We start from the raw sequence: 19,177 nt of genomic DNA, 5'->3' as shown, positions 1-19,177 counted from the left end.
ATTAAAAATCAGTACGGTGAAAAGGCTAAACTACTTTTTACCGACACCGGTAAGCACATAAATCTTCTAAGGTTATTTCGTAACTTAACTAATAATGTATTCTATGTTTACAGACAGTCTCACCTATCAAATCGAAACCACTGATTTGTACGAAGATTTCGCCAAAAAGAAGGAAATGTACGATTTTTCTGGATACCCTAAAGATCATCCTCTTTTCGACGAAACCAACAAAAAGAGACTAGACAAATTTGAGGATAAGATGGACGGCACACTAATTGAAGAATTTTGCGGACTTAAGACCCAAAATGTACTCTATATTGTCATCTAAAGGCGAGAAAAAGACTTGCAAGGGTGTGTGTAAACGCGTTGTGCAGAAGTGCGTCCGTCACGAGGAGTAAACTTACGGTCGCGGTAATGAAACGAATTGTCAGTAATAAACGTATTGTGACAACCGTGCGCCAGAACAAATTGTGTTTGAACCCATGTGATGACAAACGTTTTATCCTAGATGACAGAATAATGACACTCGCACACGGACATTATAAAACCAAATAAAATATTTTTATGACACATTTATTGAGTATTTCTTATACATGAATTCTACAATCATACAATCGTTTTTATATTTGTTTACATAAAATCTTTTTAATATTTGAAAAAGTTTAATTCCTTTACATAAATTAATTGCAAAATATATACAATATCCACCACACGTTTTACTAGAATTTCCCTCTAATTGAACAAAATTATACGGAACAGTTAGACTGCTTCCTTCTATAAAATAATGAAAAATTAGACAAATCCGTATCATTCCCAAATATTTTTGTAATTATCTGATAACATTTTTCTAACTGTCCACCTCACAAAGCTGATCATGCGGGTATGTCAGAGGTTTTTGTAGTATTCGTACGGGTATCGGAAGTGTATTGAACGTTAGGTTAAAGTGTTTTTGTAGTAATGTTTCTACTTATTTACATATTAGAAATGTATTGAACGTAAGTAAAGGTGTTTTGGTAGTAATTTTTCTACTTATTTACATATCGAAAGTGAATTTTGACGTAAGTCAACTTAGTCAAGGTGTTTTTGCAGTAATTTTTCAACATATTTACATATTGAAAGTGAATTTCAAGGAAATTTATGATGTTTTGGTAGTAATTTTCTACTTATTTACATCTCGGAAATGTATTTAACGTAAGTTAAGTTGTTTTTGCAGTGAATTTCAACGTAAGTTGAGATGTTTTTGTAGTAACATTTCTACATATTTACTTATCGAAAGTGTATTTTATCAGATTTAAAGTATAGTAAAGATGATTTTTAGTATTATTATACTTATTTGCGTATCGTGAATCAGGGACGGTTGGGCAAAATCCCAAGCCCACAATCATTAACCGCGAGGTGTTAGATCTAATCGACGTTAATTGTCCCAAAGCTGAACAATCGGATAGGGAGGAACAAGGACATGTTTATATGATCATACCACTAACAATTTAAACAAAAATACTCATGCGCTTTAGAAAAAGTGTACTATTTTCATAAAGACTGTGTATACGCAAGTGTCGGATGAATAAAATACATTGTTAAATTTAATTTTATGTTTATTTATAATGAAAGAAAAGGGAAAATATTACATTATTTTCATTTTAGAGCCTGTATGCGTCTGCAAAACCAATGACTCCGTCGATACATATTGAGTTGTTGATTACTGTCAACATGTTTTTATCCATTTCGGTCAATGTCGTTATTGCTTCTTCGGGAAAAAAATCAGCATTTTCCCTCCTGAAATCCTGGCGTTTGATAATTGGTGTTTTCATCTTACGCAAACCCATCGGCGTTGGGTGTTATGTTGTCGTCGGGTGCGCAATACATACCCAAGGGTTCCTCTCAGTACTGAGAGAGATAAGATAACATATTTAAAAAAAATAATATATATAAATATATATATATATATATATTATTGTTAGTATGTTATGTATTCGTCGCTATGATATCTTCTAGTGTGTGCATTATCACATCATAATCATCGTCCACTTCCTGTACGAAAGGCTCCATGTAACTTCGAATAGCAGTAATGATGCTAAATAAAATCGTTAAACATTACGAAAAAAAATTAGCCTACGCTTAACCATCCACGTTGAAGAGAACGGTTGGTACAACTTCGTATGTGTTATAATCGTTGTTCAGTTCGTCGTCATACCTAAATAAAATTTATTAGTAACCGTGAAATTTATTAAATTTACATAAATAATATTATTATTAATAATAAATACTTACAAAATTACAGGGATAGTTTCCTGATCGTCTTCTATCCCTTGCTCTCCTATCTCTTGCTCTTCTTCGTCATCCGAAGTAGATCGGTACTCTACCAGCTACCATTTTTACGAATTTCACAAGTTCAGTGATAATAAACGGGGAATAGACTTTCTGGTCATCGTGGGAACCCTTTTATACGCGTTGAGTGGTCATGAAGGGGTTTTCCCGTAGTTGTGAAAATTAGACGACTAAAGGTAGTACAGTGTAATCCCCACTATTATGGCCATGCACTTTCATGGTGAAAATAGATATATAGTAGGTTTCACTCGCAGTTGTGGAAAAACCATATTCGAAATTCAGGTGTTTCCAATTAGCACCGAGTACCGAGGAAGTTTTCTTAATATGTTAATGGAGGTAATCCGTTGTAGAAGCATATCACCCCTATTCCCCCACCCGTTATTGTCAGGTGTGTGTGTCAAAGACTAAATATCACTTACTGGACAAGCGATTCTATACAAAAACCTGTTAACACTTTCGAATCACGAGGGAAGCTTCTAATCATCCGTTAGAGGCACTACTAGTAACAATACCGAAGCGTGGGGAAACTTTTTTGACTGGCATCTACTATCATATGCAAGATGAAACCATGAACGTGTCAGTCTGTCTAGCGAAGTATATGTAGAAAAGTACCCCGAAGAAACATATTAACCTGATTGACCCTTTGATTTTGGTCATTTTTAAACCCAATGGATAACATGGAGTATGTCAAGGGGATGTAGCCCAAAATTGTATTGGGAAAATCCATCAGGTGTTCAACACTTCCAAATGGGTCTAAAACAAGGTAGAAAGTTTTTATAATGTCGCTAGCCGCCTCCCCCCCTTTTACCCACAACACAGGTGTACTTCGAAGAAAAGCGTCCCGAAGAAATTCATTATCCTGATTGTGTCTTATCTTAACGTTCAATACATTCACGACAGGGGCGGACTGGCGACGATTTTGACTGGTGGGCATTTCTTAGTCGCGGCCCCCTAAAATTCTGGCTTTGCGTGTTTGGAACAAGTGATGCACGCGTCGGTGATGTTAGAGTAACTATAAAATTATATTCATAATTTTTTGCGTATAGCAATATACTTAAAAAAATGCATTTTGACAATCACTCGAAATTTGGGCAAGCGAACAAACTACCCATTAGTTAGGACATTATATCTCGTTAACTTTTATTATTGGAATTATCAAACTTATTTCAAGCACTAGAGGATGGTTCAGCCTATTAATAAAAATAAATTCGGTTGCGTAATTGTTAAAACAAAAACGAAAAAGAGGTTTTTACTGTAGTCTTCCACCTTAAAGTTTATTAATTATTTTGGACCACGATCAACCTTAATCTATTTTCAATAATTTTCAATTTAGAAAAAATAACTATTCAAATTTCTTTATAATACTACTAAATCTTTTAGGTCCGGGGTAAATATGGGGGTGGGGTAATAAAAGCCCGAATAAATTTTATAATATTCAGTCTTTTTATATCATATTTGCGATTGGAAGTTTATATCTTCAACTTCTAGTTATTACTTCGATATCAAATTCACGATATAGCGCCACAGCGAACTGTTGATTGGTAATAATTAATATAAGCGGGGAAGAAACCCGTTTGGGGTATTGCACACAGGCACGGCCAACTTCGAACGTGCGTTGCCGCAAAAGTAAAAAAATAGCGACAGAAGGAGGGCATTATTGTGTGGTTCCGGATTGCAAAAACAAATCGTACAAAAATAAGGGTCTATCATGGCTTTTTTCCTGCTGATGCGAATTTATCTGAGTTATTGCCTGGTCGTATTATAACTCATTTTGGTTTAACTACTTTGAAGCGCCATAAATATTCTAAAATTTGTTCAGCTCATTTCACCGATACTGATTTTAAGCCTTTGCTTCACTCTAAAAAGAAGTTTCTAAAACCTGGAGTCTATCCAACTGTTCAACCACTACTAGATAAAAATGTAAGTTAATTTTATAAAGTATTATGATTATAGTTTTTACCACACAGCAATCTTATTATATGTATTTAACTTAGGTGTTATTTACTAAGAAGATCGTAATTTCAGTTATTAATGTCATCGATACTGAAATAAACAGGTATTATAAATCTCTCTATTCTTTAAAATGTTGTCGTGTATTGATTGATAAAATATTTTAGGTTGCGCTTGATGAACTTAATGTAGTGTTTGATGTTAACATTAAAAAACTAATAGAGGATCCCAAAGAATCCTTGGGTATTAGCCTAGCTGATTATTTAATCTAGAGTGATTGAAGAATAAAGCCTGCCAGATATATCTGAAGCCGTAACATTTCCCAAACTACAGATAATACTGAAGAAGTGGTGGTAGATCCTAGAGAGTTTGATACACAAGTAGATCATAGAGAATTTGATTCACTGGTAACGGAGTTTGAAGATGTTGGCGAAACTTGCACTACGCTGCAACGATCCGTACCAGCTCTAATATGCACATCTAGCTCATAGTGTGTGATTAACGGGCATAGCGGATTATATAATTTAACACTCTCGAATAACACTCGTCTAGCTTCATTATCAGGTTGGCGATCTCTTAGGCGTCGAAGATCAAAAATGGCTTTGTTGTTGTTTGTAGGTCTCTCAATCTTTCCCGGTATACGTTTTTTTACTTCAATATTTTCCCAAGGGAGAGAGTGACTTTTTCCACTAGGTTGAATCCACTTACATAGTTGTTCCGTACATGTCAAATCATCTGGTATTGTATCCAACTTCTGGCCAGATATCAGAGCATAGATTTTCGCTGGGATATGATGGTCTCTTGTACCATTTCTGTTAATATTGAGAACATTAGGACATCATAGCTCATGTTAGTTTTAAAATAAAGCGAAAAATTCACACAGCTGGACATTTGAAGTGTGCATAAACGATAACGTTTCCCTCTCGTTTTATGCGAAGAAACACTTGGTAGTTTACTTTCTTCATAGAAGCAAAACATCTCGCCTGGATAGCATAAGCTTGTAATTTTTCAATATGGTTGGGCAAAGGCTTAAGGGGCATGAACCATTTTTGAACGTATCTTTCTATAAAAAATCTATAACCTTTCGTTTTTTTACTTGAATCGTCAAAATAAACGTCACTCATTTTGAGAAAATCCTGGGAATGTTAAAAATGATCTAGTCCAACCCTTATTCTTTTTAATTGCACAGTCGACATTATCCCAGTTCTTGGCTCCAAGCGCCATTTTGAAAACCGGATATTTACACCGGAACTTTCGCAAGAAAAGATCATCCCCGTTTACACCCCTTACCAAATAGCAGTTTGGCTTTTCGACGCTAGTAGGCGCTTCGAATTCAGGCATGCACGCTACGCATTACTAAAATGGTGCATTTGTTTGGTTCACATAATTAGTTCACCATGGGTAAATGTGCAAAATATGAAGAAATACAACAAGAAATCGGAGAAGGACCCAATTTTAAAAGGTAATAGTTAAATTAAGCGTAATAAATCGAAATGCAAACAAAAAATTTGATATAGGTTTTATAGTTGGAGTCGAAGGAAGATAAAACGCAAGGTGTCTTTTGTTCCAGCAAAAACCTAAAGGCCCATTATAGTGATTTAATTGGCCATAGTCAAACAGCGAAGCATTTGAGAAATGTATCAGGAAGTAGCAGCTTCAAAGATAACGGGTGTCAAAAAATTGATCAGATTGTGGTTAGGCCTATAAAAAATTAATATTCGAGCCTTAATATACTCAAAAGGCGGGAGCTCTGATAAGTTTGGGGAGATTTGGAATGCGGAACTTAAACACACTGGATTCAAAATGCACGTCTCTTATACAAAATATGCTTAGCCCTTATTTTTAGAAATAACTTCTTAGAGATATGAGCGATGGTCCATTTTCGGTATTAATTGATTAATCGACAGACATAAGTGTTCAAAAAAATTTAGAAGTTGCAGTTAGGTATTTCAGCAAAGAACGACTAAATTTTACAACCACGTCTCTAGGTCTAATATCAGTTACTGGTGGCACCGCTTCTATAATATATTTGGAATGTGTTAGTTTAAAATATAAGAAATGAATATAAAAATAATGGAATATCGGATAGCGCGTGATTTTGATCGTCGTATTTTAGGCACGATTTTGAATGATTTGTAAACGCGAGAAGTGAGGTTTTGAAAAAATTAAGAGTCATTTGAGTTTTGAATTTTTGACGTGAAAAGAAGAAATTTTTGGGGTGATTTAAATCTTGGTATCAAAGGAATGATTGGTGTTGGTACCGACGGTGCTAATACATTGTGGGCCTAAAAAGGGAATCTTCACTCGATTGAAGCAAGAAAACCCAAACTTAGTATTAGTGAAATGCGTTTCCCACTCGATAGAATTGGTGGCCAAAAAAGCAATGGAGGCAATGCCCGGATCTATTGAGTATTTCATTAAATGCGTGTATAGTTTTTTTGCATAGTTGTACTAGCTTGATGCAGTACAAAGAAATCTTCAAAATGATCAATGTGGACGAGGAACCGTCGAAGTTATTTCTTTGTCAAAAACCAGATGGCTAATAAGCAGCGATTGTGTTGACATAATTTTGTGGCAGAGGGACGAACTTACATTTGCATTTCGCAAAACAAAGACTACGACGCGAGAGTCGTTATATGAGATATTTAACGATTTGGAAAATCTCCAGCCCACTTTTTAAAAGAATTAAAAAGGCTAACGTAGCTATTTCAGATGGAAAACGGAAATCAGTTGAAAATCTTTGATGAATTTCAAAGCTTTTTCAATACAACGATGTCTCGCATATTGAAACCAAGCATTTATCGAGAAAACGCCGAAAACAAATATCGAAATAATCTAGACTTTGTAAATATGAAAACCATTTTCCTGGACGTTAACGATTGCGATTTGGGGCCATCATTCTTAGATATCCTGCACAAAAGCCCAGCGGTTAATAAAGAAGACATAAAATTAAGGTGTTTAAATTTTATTGAGGCAATTGGTTTACTTTGCCCAGAGTTAAAGTTTAACACTATTATACATTATTCATGTGATTTTTTCTGAATCTCGCACCAGGGAAGCATTAATATTTACTGGTTATAAGATCTAGTACTTATTTCCTTTTTTATCATATTTATATTTGTTTACGACCATGGTAATCTTAGTGTTAGTATAAAATAGTAAACAAATTGTATAAATCGTAGATATTAAAAATCTGATTTTGGTTGAACAATTGTTTAGTATGGGTTAACAATGGAACTTTCTTAATTACACGAATGACGCGTTTGTGGAAGAAGCTTAATCTTGACCAATTAGAGGCTGAAGTTTCCCCCCAGAACCCAGGTACAAAAGCTAAAGCCTAATATTTAATAAAATAAAAACTTCCTTTAGCGTTTGATGCGACATTATGTTTTTTAAATTGATTAAAAAACCGAAATGTTTTTCTTACGGCGTAACATGTAATGTCTGTTTGAGTATTACAGTTTTAATGCTGGTCAAAGTATCCTTTTCAGAAATTAATAGTTTTCCACTCTGCTTCGATTAGAGTTTTCTTTATGTTAACTGTCGGTAGCAATCGTTTTTCATATAATTAAGAAATACGTATCCTTTACAGTTCCCTTCGAATAATAATAAAGTATCATCTGCATTTAAGAAAAGACCTTTTTTGTCATTTCAATGATATCTTTTCTAAATATAATAAATATTATATAATATAAATTCCATAATAATGGCAGTGATGACAGATTTAGGGAAATTCCCCACTAAAAACGGTAAAAAGGGAAAATGTAAAACCGAACAAAAATTAGCTAAATCTAGGGAAATTCGAAGGGAAAAATATTTTTGTTAAAAGCTAACAAAACTTTTTTTCACCTTCATTCAATTGACTTATTATGAAAGAGTCAATTAATACAATCATCAGTATTTGGTCAGATTACTTTAGCTGGCAACCCGGCAATTTTTATGTCAATTTGAAGAGTCGTCTGCTAAATAACTGGGCCACAGCAACGAGGCCGAATGACTTTTAACCGTTCTATCCCTTTAATTTTCATCTCGCCATGAATACAATGTATTATTTTCTTCAGAACATTTATTTAGGTTTAACAACGTCCAAAGTAATTGTATTACGCAAATAAAGCTAAATATCATTGTTTGTAGAATTTTGGAAAAATAGGAAATTTTAGTCCAAAAAGAGAAATTCCATTTTCGCGACTTGGCATCACTAAATAATGGTAATATCACGGAACCCTGTAGAACACTATTTAGGATATTGTTTTCCTCAGATAGTAGATAATAATTTTCTTTAAGTTAGTCCCGTGCTAAACGAGAGATTGATGATAAATACATTTAAAGGCAAAATCTACGGTAAAACAAATTTAATTGGATTGGACATGATATCTCTCGGCGGAATTCTCGGGAAAAGTTGCGGCTATGGATATTAGTTCCGCTCGTGAGACCGGAAACAAACCACCGTGTGAGAGTTAGAAAATATTTTATTTTAATAATTATAAGTAAGAATTTCTACCGAAAATGGTTAACACGTTGGGGTAAATAGTTTTTTTCCGACTCATAGAAAGGTTCGAAGTATCTCAATTTTCTTTCAGATTTTTACTATTTTTAATAATTAATTGTTTTGAGTATTTCTTATTGCATAGCTAGTAGAGTTTTGGAAAATGTGTAATTATTGACATTTATATACACTGTAATTAGAGTATGTTTGGTGAGTTTATTTTTTTAATAGTCACCACAAGTTATCCACAAATCGGTATTTTTAGAAATATATTTAAATTGAAAATAGCGCTCTTATATCCCTTTTATTTCTAGCTCACGAGTGTATATGCTCCTTCATATCATCTTTCGTATATATCTGGGACCAGTCAATCTCAGAAATTTCTAATTTGAATTTTGTGATTTCGTATTTGTTTTTTAAGGCTGTTAAAAATATAATCGATGCATTTTCGTATTTTTTTCGCTAGTGCTTTAGTATACAAGGTATTACGGATAAGAGTACCTTAACTTTTATATTGTATTATATGGGTCCCTATGAGTTTGAAATGTCAAATGAACTATGGTGCTAAAGAAACCCGTTTCAGAGCTCTCAAAAACCGACCCCTAAAACATCGAGATCAACGGAAATGCAAAATCTTTATTCTTCCTTAACTCCAATGGTTTCCATAAATTTAGGGGAAGAACGTAGCTCACTATGAAAGAAAATTACAAATCGTTTGCTCAGCCTTCGGAAAATGTAAAGTACGTGTAAATAATGAAAGTAGGCTATTTTAGAACTAAAACTAATTTGTGAATCAGGATGCTTCTCCTATATTGTACCAGATTTGCTCTGCAGCCCTTGCATTTGGCTGATCAACAGCAGTATGCGAGGGAACATTCTCGACGTTGACCAGAATATTAAGCACGGAACGGCAATCAATGCAACCAGATCGTCTGTGGGATTTAACATTACTCGCTGTGGAAAAATACATCACAAAAAAAGTTACTTTTGACGAATTCCTTTCTATTTTGAAAGAAGAAACTAGAAAACTTGCAGTGTAAAGAGAAAATGATGTACTTTTGAAAAGGATTAAATTGTGATATCTAGTCTGAAATTTGAATTTCTTAGTTATTACGTAGGCTAAAATTTTATTGATCAATTCTCACACATACTATAACACAAGAGGCGTACGCCGCGTACCTAATTTATTCAGTTTTGGGGAGCATATCCCCTTAGGGGGTATATTTCTTAACACAAACGGGGCGCCCGTCACTCGACTGCCCATTGAGCATTGGATGACAGATTAAAACATTATAATTTTCATCAATTTAAAAATATATATTGCGGAGCGCCTCATTCGCTCATACTACGCCACTAAAAACAGTGACCTACTCAAATTTTCAGACTGGTTACGGCGCTGATAATAGGGATCTTATATCCTCAAGGGATATTAAAAGTTAAATAAAATCCTCTTTTCTATATAGAGGCCTAATTTTCTTCCGACTAGAAGCGTCTAACTCCTTCTGCGTTGAGTTTGCAAGTTCTCTCCCCACTGGTTTAAGGGGGTTTCCCCTTCCATAAAAACTTGCTTAGGTTAACGGCAATAGTTAGTGTAGGGAGCTGTTGGCTCGATCTCGTGGCATGCAGGGCTTGCCACCACCCTCCTACGCATTATAACCCGGCCACCTGAATTAAGGCTTCAAAAGTCGCATGATAGGCCTAAGATGGTGCCTTGGGTATTAGCCTAGTTTTTTTTTTTTAAAAGTCCCTTCGGGGGGTATTGACTAAGAAATAATGCTTTCGTAATTGGAAATATTCTTTATTTTTTAACATAAAGCACCAAAGTTATTTAAATCACTAATGCAATTAACACTATTGTATATAACTACTTCCCTACAGTTGAAAATCCCTCCGTGGCGTGTATCCAATAGCATAAGGCAAATTATTCTGATTTTACAGTGGGTAATAGCTCTATCATGAAATTTTCAAACAGATAGCCCTCTGTTTATAAATCTATGTTACGAAATCTATATTATAATACCAACGGTTTAGTAGGTGGTAGGAGAATTTATCCTTTTGTGAAGATATTGTTTAGTCGTTGCCCTAAATTGATGTTGCATGTTTTTCAAGTAGAAATAATAAAAGGTAGATACTTATAAACTTCTGTTCTGACCACCGTAATGAAATTGTAGATTTATTTATCCCACATAAAAGGTTTTAGGCCAACGTTTTGGGATGGGAAAGAGCTCGAACCGTGCGCTGGACGCGCGATAAACGTCTCCTCAAGCGTCGGGACGAAAGGGGTCGTGCTAGGTTAACGGCCGCTTTCTACTCGTCCCCTTACCCTTTGACTTAACCGGCCGAGGCTCCCAAAATTCCTAATTGCCCTCCTTTTCTCCGAACTTCCAGACATTGCCATTTGAACCTCGTTAATATTATTTTTTCAGAAATGTCAAGGTATTGTAATATAGTCATAAAACCTGTCAAGTGCATATTTGTGTGGGTTATTAATGTGCAAACGGATTGGCGTTCCCTGGGAAAGAAATGGAAGCGCGACTTACTGTCGTCCTGGAATTGACGCTGACTTTCGTGTTAACTTCAACACAGGAGAAAGCTTCTAACTTTTTGATTGGCCGAGGAGTTTTGTTAAAAAAGGGCATGACTCAAAAAGGCTGAAACAGAGGACGAAAAAGAAAAAAAAAGACGGAGAGACCGAAGAAACCAAGTTCCGGGGTAACCAGATCGGAGAAACGTCAAAAGTATGGCGAGACGTCGCCTTCGAAACTTAACAGACCTAAGTCGAGTTTCGCGTTAATACTAGAAGTGAATAAAAAGTCGCCCGTTAAAAGTAGAAGCTAATAAGAAGAACGGACCGAAAGGTCTACCGAAAAACCACGAACGAAGTCGGCCAACGCCAGTGAAAGTAAAGACCGGACGCACAAACGTGACGGAGAACACCATGAAGTGTCAGAGAACGTAGCGCGTAAGCCAAGGAAATCGGTTACGAAGAATGCGAAGTGCAACACAGGGTCGCCAGAAGAAACAGAATGATAAGTGTCCAAATGTTTATTAATATTGCACATTAGTAACCGTGTTAGTATATTTAGGGGGAATGTCAATATTAGATTAGTCAACGGTATTTTGAATTAGGTAGTCTTGGGTAATTTTATGTTTTCTATTGCGTATTTTCTTTCAAGGGTATTATAGTCGTGTTAGCTGTATTATGTTTTATTGCATGTGTATTAAAGTATTTGGGAAATGTTTGTTCATGTTTAAGTTTTAATAGACCCATTAAAATGATGATTTTTTATTGGTAACGCTTGGTGTGTAATTGTAGCCATAAGGCCTACTGATTCCGATACCCGTACAATAACAGATGCGCTCGTCGCCTATTAAGAGAGCCAAAATAGGCCAGAGGAACTCGGGAAGTTAAGTAATTTGTGGCCAGGGGAGACGACGTTCGTTATGCGGTAAGGTTTTAAGATGAGTTAAAGTTACTACGCTGCTACTAAAGAGAAGTCTCACCACTGTCGGGTTAGTGACAAAGGATTTCATAAATACCAAACCACCGTTGGGCTGGGATTTAGTACTAAGTGAAACGCGAAAAAGTTAAAGACAAGATAATCTTTTACGGGTAACTAATCTTTATTACTAAACAAGCGTGGTACTTCAGCCTGATCAAGGGTTGGCAAATAATATTGAGAGCCCATATCCTGAAATATATCTATGTTTATAAAAGCGATTACTATCAATTGAAAAACCTCGATCTCCAAGTTTCTCCGAATTCAGTATCAAGTATCGTTACTTTAGTGGCCTCGCTTATGATATTATTGTTGTGTTGTAATAAAGAAATACACGGAGTAGAGTCTGGAGATAATTTTATTTTTACTTTTCCGTTTTTAAAACCCGTCTTATCCCTCGTTTTTTATTAAATTCTTCCACGCGCTCTTATTACTCGCTAGTTTAAATTATATCTCTCCTCGTGCTATTCAATTTTGTGATAGGCTAACGTTGAATAGAGAATGTTACACTCCTCCCTTTACCAAATAAAGAAATAGTGAATAAAACAAAATACACAAATAATGAATTCAATCTGTTTTTTAAGTTGCTTTCCATCATGGCTGGTGACGATGCGGCTTCTTAATGGATTCACGTGGTCGGAGGCTACGCCGATTATTTTGACTGCCTTGCTGCTTTCCTGGTGGGTTATTGAGTGGTGGTTGATTGTTTCCCGGTACGTTGTTAAATTGGGGTTGGGGAACGCTATTGCGTTGTTGAGTTGTGGTGTATTGTGTCCAGGCGCGTTGTTGACTTGTAGTTGGGGTATGGCTGGTTGTAGTTCGGGGATGGCTGGTGCGTTGTTGATTGGTGGGTGCTGAGTTCTCGTTCTGTGGTCATATACGTTATAAATATCTTCCGCGTTTCCAAGTTCACGTTCTTTCTCTTGACCAGCGTTAAATGGTTTTAAGAGAGAGCAATTTCGCTTTAACTGTTTTCCTTCCTTGTTTTGAATAGTTATACTGGATCCTTTGACCGCAATTACTGACCAAGGGTGCGGGTCATAGAGCGGATCAAATTTATTACGTTGAATCAACCTTGGTAAAACTTTATCTCCAAATTTGATTTTGTGATAGAAAGCGCGGCGCTTCTCATCCGAATAACTCTTCATTGCGGTTTTCTTATGTTGATCCCTCGTGCGAACTTCATTATCATGTGGGGAGGGCGGTAAAATAGCAGGTAATTTGGTTTGGATGGATCTATAGAAAAATAGAATTGCTGGCGATTGTCCCGTGGTAGGGTGAGTCGTGGCTCGGAAATTCATTAAATAGTTAGGAAGGACATCTTGCCAGGTCGTGTGTTCCAGGAGTGCGGTGCGTATAACTTTAGCCAGCATGGGCATTTGACGCTCGATAAGTCCGTTAGCCTGTGGCCATCGAGGTGTTACTTTATGAGAGCAAATTTTTCAAAATCGCCTCTGCTGAATGGAGGACCGTTGTCAGTCTTTACATTCGTTGGTACTCCAAACATGGAGAAAATGTTGCGCAGCGCTTTTACGTTAGAACCGAACGAAGTGGACGACACCGTTGCTGCAATGGGATAACGGCTGAATTCATCTGCAACGGTTAAGATGTATTCTCCAGTGGGCGTTGGTCCAAAGTGATCGATAGCCACAGAGTACCATGGTCTTTCGGGTAGAGGAGTTATATGCACTGGTTGGTGTTGGAAGTGTGGCACCGTGGCTTGGCAGGCTATACAAGCACCGATTCGTGCTTGTACTTTATCATTGATTCCGGGGAACCAAAGTTGGTCGCGTATAGTCTGTTTCGTTCGAACTATGCCAGGGTGGCCTTCATGCGTTATGGTTATCTCTTTATCAACGAGCGAAGATGGTAGAATTATTTTATCCCCACGAAAAATCAGTCCATTGTCTTCAGATATTTCTAGACGTACGTTTTTTTAGATATTCCACGTTAACAAGTCTGTCTCGGCAGGTTTATGCATCTCCCAAACCCTTGAGTTAAAGATAGCTTCTTTGACCTTGCTTAGTAATGGGTCCTTAGCAATTTCGGCTACGACGTCTGAAATAGTTATCGCTCCGAAATGGGAAACATCCAGCGCATCCAGGCTGAGTTCGTGATTGGTCGGAAAGTGAAGAGGATGGCGTGACAGGTAATCAGCAGGGTTATTTTTTCCAGGTTGATAGGCGACTCGAAACTGGTAATGCTGGAGTCGGAGAATCCATCGCTGGATGCGGTTTGACGTGAGAGTGCGTGGGTTATTGAATATCGCGACCAGCGGGTTGTGATCTGTTAAAATTTGGAAATTGGAGCCATTGAGATTAAGATTGAAATGTTCACACCCATAGACGATAGCCAACGCTTCACGCTCTATCTGTGAATAACGTTGTTCAGTTGCTGACAGTGCCTTGATAGCAAATGCAATAACTTATTCTTGACCATGATTACTATGCTGGGTGAGAATAGCTCCAACACCGACAGGGCTAGCATCTACAATGACCGTGGTCTGTTTGGTTGGATCGTAGAACTTGAGAGAGGAGCATTCGTTCATTTTTGCTTTGATAACTTCTAACGCTGACTGATGATTGTAGGTCCAAATGAATTCAGTGTCCTTCCTGGGTAGATTTCGTAACGGATCGGTGAGAGTTGCAAAATTTGGCACGAATCGAGCGCAATAGTTAGCTAGTCCAAGGAAACTGCGCAACTCAAAAATTTTACGTGGGGCTGGTAAAGAATTTATTGCTTCAATCTTTTTAGGGTCCGGTTTGAGACCATCGGTGCCGAAAATGTGCCCGACGAATGTGATCTCTGGTTTTGCGAATTCACACTTGTTTTTATTCAACGTAAGGCCATGTGAAGAGATTCTTTCCAAGACGCTCGATAGTTTCCGGTCATGGTCATCAGTGTCAATTCCTCCGATTATTATCTCATCGCTGGTATTTATCGTGTTATTGATTCCACGAATAACAACTTCAATTGTTTTTTGAAAAATCTCAGCAGCTGAATTTATACCAAATGCTAGACGTTTATACCGAAATGAGCCCATATGAGTCGAAAAGGTTGTTATGGTTCGCGAATTTTCATCTAACTCGAATTGGTGGTAACCTTTGTTCAAATCCAATCGGGAGAAAACACTCATTCCATTCATGGCGTACATTATGTCGTCAATCTTCGGTGACGTGTGTCGCTCTCGACGAATCGCTGTGTTGGGGAGTCGCATGTCAACGCATACTCGAATTCCGGCATTATTTTTGGTATCATCAATGTTTCCCTCGGTGGGTTGGTGTTCGTTCAATTCAGGTGCTCGTTTTGGCTCCGAGGTGATAGTTGTGGGATTGTGTTTCTTTGGAACTATAACGAGAGGAGACAACCAAGAAGTAGGGCCTACCGCTCGTTCGATAATATCGCAACGTTCCAAATTTTCAATTTCACGTTTGACTTGTTCACGAAAGTGAAAAGGTATACGCTGGTGATGAACAGCTACGGGCGGTATTGATGGGTCTATGTGAAGATGAGCCATGAAGTTTTTCATTTTCCCCATTCCATGAAATAGGTGGTCGTACTTCTTTACTATTGTTTCCCAATTACTTTCTTTGGTGCTTAGCGTTGACGCCGAGAAATGTGTAAAATTTGGAAGCAAATTTAAACTTCTGAGTGTCGACGCACCAACAATGTTGTAGGCTGTTTTTCCTGGGTGTAGGACGTGGAACGTTGCCAAGGACGACGCCGATTTGTACGTTAGTTGAGAAGAAAATTGGCCGACAAGTGATAAAGGTTCTTTGGATGCAAACGGATATACACAAATGTTGGATGGAACTAGGGGAGGCTGTTGATTAAGTCCTTGATAAGTTGAGTAATTCATTATGTTCACACAAGCTCCAGTGTCGATTAAGGCTTTCACGCTTGTGCCCCCAATGTCAAAAGATTGAATCAGTTCACTTTTAGTCGAAGACTGAAGGGGACTGAAATGATAGCTGTTATCCGAATATGGTGTCAACGTACACAAATGGGTTGACCGTAGAGAATACTCCGAGATGTTTTCTATCTCAGTATCGTCAGAATAGTGGGTAAGTGTGGCGGTTATGTGGTTTGGATGTTGTTGTTCCATTTCATTTTGTTTGGTTCTACAAAATTTTTCAAAATGGCCGTATCGGCCACACCATTGGCATTGTTCATTTTTAGCTGGGCATCCAAATCGACCTCTCGGATGTGGAAATTGACCTCCACAGTTAAAGCAATTTTTAGAACCACTGCTTTCCAACGGTCGGCGTGCAGAATCCGAATCCGAACGGTAATTGTGTGGTTGGGAGAGCTGACGTTGATTGTTTGGTTGGTTTTTAATTTTGTTACCACGTCCGTATGTTTGGTTGAATTGGAGTTGACTTTGATGATTCTGGTTGAAATGAGTTGGAGCTGTTTGTGAGACGGTAGTGAGATTAACGGCGTTTACTGAAGTGTGAGAAGTGCTGGCTGAGTTTTGAGTTTCCAATTTAGTAGCCTGGTTGTCCGCTTGTTCATACGCTCTGGCTGTAGCCAAGAGTTCATTGACAGTTATAGCCGAATCCCGTAGAGCGATTCGGCGGAGGTGTCGTGATGTGCAAGTCTGAATAACATGGCGGAGGATTTCTGTGTCGGGATCAGTGAAACCGCAAGTTTTAGATAACGACCGGAGCCGTGTTTGATACTCATCTACTGATTTGAATTCCCGTTGGCTCGCGCCTCGGAACTTGAAGATCTCATAAGTGGTATGACGTTGAGGTAAGAAATGATCATTCAGAACCTGAACAGCGATGTCGTATTCATCAGGGATGACAGCATTGGCGTTCGCTTGAGCTTGAGGTGGTGGCGGAATGGGGAGAGTGTCAAATATGTCTTGAACTTCCTCTCCAGCGTATAGGAGAAGAAGAGATTTCTTACGGGCTGGATCATTCATAGCATAGGCGATGAGAAATGTGTTAAAACGTTTGAGCCATTTTTCCCATCTTGATGCGACATCGTCCCTGTTTTCATTAATTGAAAACGGTGGAAGGTTCGTTGGAGGTAAAGCCATCATCGTTCGATGGATGAAGACAAAATCCCGAAGAGAGCTTTGGTTGAAGTGGATTTCGACGTATCTCCGTCGCCAATTTAGTGTCCTCGCTTATGATATTATTGTTGTGTTGTAATAAAGAAATACACGGAGTAGAGTCTGGAGATAATTTAATTTTTAATTTTCCGTTTTTAAAACCCGTCTTAACTAATCGTTTTTTATCCCTCGTTTTTTATTAAATTCTTCCACGCGCTCTTATTCTCGCGAGTTTAAATTATATCTCTCCTCGTGCTATTCAATTTTGTGATAGGCTAACGTTGAATAGAGAATGTTACAGTTACGTCGATTATTCCCACGTCAGACATGTTTGTTTGGTATCAACGAATTCAGCATAGCTAGATATATCGGTGCGCAAATGTGTTTAAGAGAGTTCTTTACTAGATTTAAGTATATGTGGGGTATATGAGAAAACAAATGGTTAGCTGTATCAGTAACAAAAGTGCCACCCTGTCCCCTAACTATGACTCTTATTCAGGTCTTCGAACATCTAGGGTTTATCCGTAGACCTTTTTACCATTAGGACTGGCAGGCTTAGGCATGTTAATTTTATATTGCATTAATCTGATCCAATATAATTATTTTTCAACAGGCACAATGACTCCATAACCGGATTAGCATTAAATCCGATACGTTTAGTAAGGAAGCGTTCAAAAAACTTCAAAAGGAAATTTTCTACTGAGTTAATTACAGAAGTCGACAGAAATTTTAGGTTGTATCAAGACTTAGCAGTAGCTCACGATCGCGATGCAAAATATTAATGAAAATTAAAATATTATTAGGGACTTCTTGGCCAGTGATTGTAAAATAAGAAAATATGAAAAAAATACACAAAAACTTACATTTTAATACACCATTTTGTCACAAAAACAGCTAATAATTATTTTATTTAGGCAACGTACAAGCCTTCAATTAATAAAAGATTTAGGTCCATGATTTGTTGCTATGACCGACTAGATTACCCTACCAAAAACTAAATATTGTTTTGCCACTTTGTATTAAATCATTTAATATTAAAAAAATATTTGCATCCTTATAAAATTATTACATTCAAGTACTTCAGATATTGACATTCTTACCCAAAGAAGTGCCCTTCCCACTTAAAAATATTTAGCAGTGGACTAGCAGGATTTAAATGATTTTTTTTGTATTTTTCATTAACATTTCTACTTTGCACATATATATCGTCCACCACTACTTTTATCGAGGGAATTAACGTTAGGAAATTTGCGTACGGGATTAAGAATCTCGAAGTGATTTCAGAATTAAGAAACTGATTTTGAGATTTTAAAAATTCAATGATTTGAAATAAAATTCCTACACGTAAAAATAATATAGGGTTTGAAGTTTTATTCCTTAGCCATTTTTTAACCTATAGCCCACAATGATGCTCTTATTTGGGTTGCACTTTAGGATCCATCCATTTGATTGTTTGGCTTTCAATGGGGAAATAATTGTAAGTTAAGTGAGTTTTTTTATCTGTAGAAAAGGACTGACGGATGAATTTCGGAGATTATGAACAGGTCTCGCGTTGGTAAGGAAAGTGTGTAAGGTTTTTTTTCGTGAAGAAGACTAATGGATGAACGGTCTCAAAGCCATCGCGTTGGAAAGTTAAGTGTTTTTTTTGTCGACGGAAGAACCTTGAAGATGAAGAGGACTAACCGAACTTGCCTTGAAAACAGCGAGTTTAATATAAAAAGGCAGACTAATTAATGACTCTCGAAAATAATAAAAACAGGTTTTTCCCCTAAAATAAATTTGAAAAATTATATATACAGGGTGTTTCAAAAGGTAATTCAAAAATTTTATAGAGTTGTAGGGGGTGAGTTG

At 37.0% G+C, this 19,177-nt stretch overlaps 1 protein-coding gene across 1 annotated transcript; it reads right to left on the bottom strand.

The window, feature by feature from the left end:
- Nucleotides 1-2,118: 2,118 nt before the first annotated feature.
- Nucleotides 2,119-17,311, bottom strand: LOC149933911 (uncharacterized). The gene is made up of 5 exons (XM_090153353.1): nucleotides 14,710-17,311; nucleotides 13,751-14,184; nucleotides 12,819-13,667; nucleotides 2,272-2,366; nucleotides 2,119-2,194 (listed from the first exon to the last, which is right to left on the bottom strand). The coding sequence occupies exons 1-5, from the start codon at nucleotides 17,309-17,311 to the stop codon at nucleotides 2,119-2,121; spliced, it is 4,056 nt and encodes a 1,351-aa protein (XP_090009479.1).
- Between the last annotated feature and the right edge of the window lie 1,866 nt (nucleotides 17,312-19,177).

Source organism: Leiobunum rupestre, chromosome 7, assembly GCF_980474605.1.
Source record: "Leiobunum rupestre chromosome 7, qqLeiRupe1.1.hap1, whole genome shotgun sequence".
Taxonomy (NCBI): domain Eukaryota; kingdom Metazoa; phylum Arthropoda; class Arachnida; order Opiliones; family Sclerosomatidae; genus Leiobunum; species Leiobunum rupestre.
The sequence above is the reverse complement of the archived record's forward strand: the minus strand, read 5'-3'. Positions and strand labels throughout refer to the sequence as shown.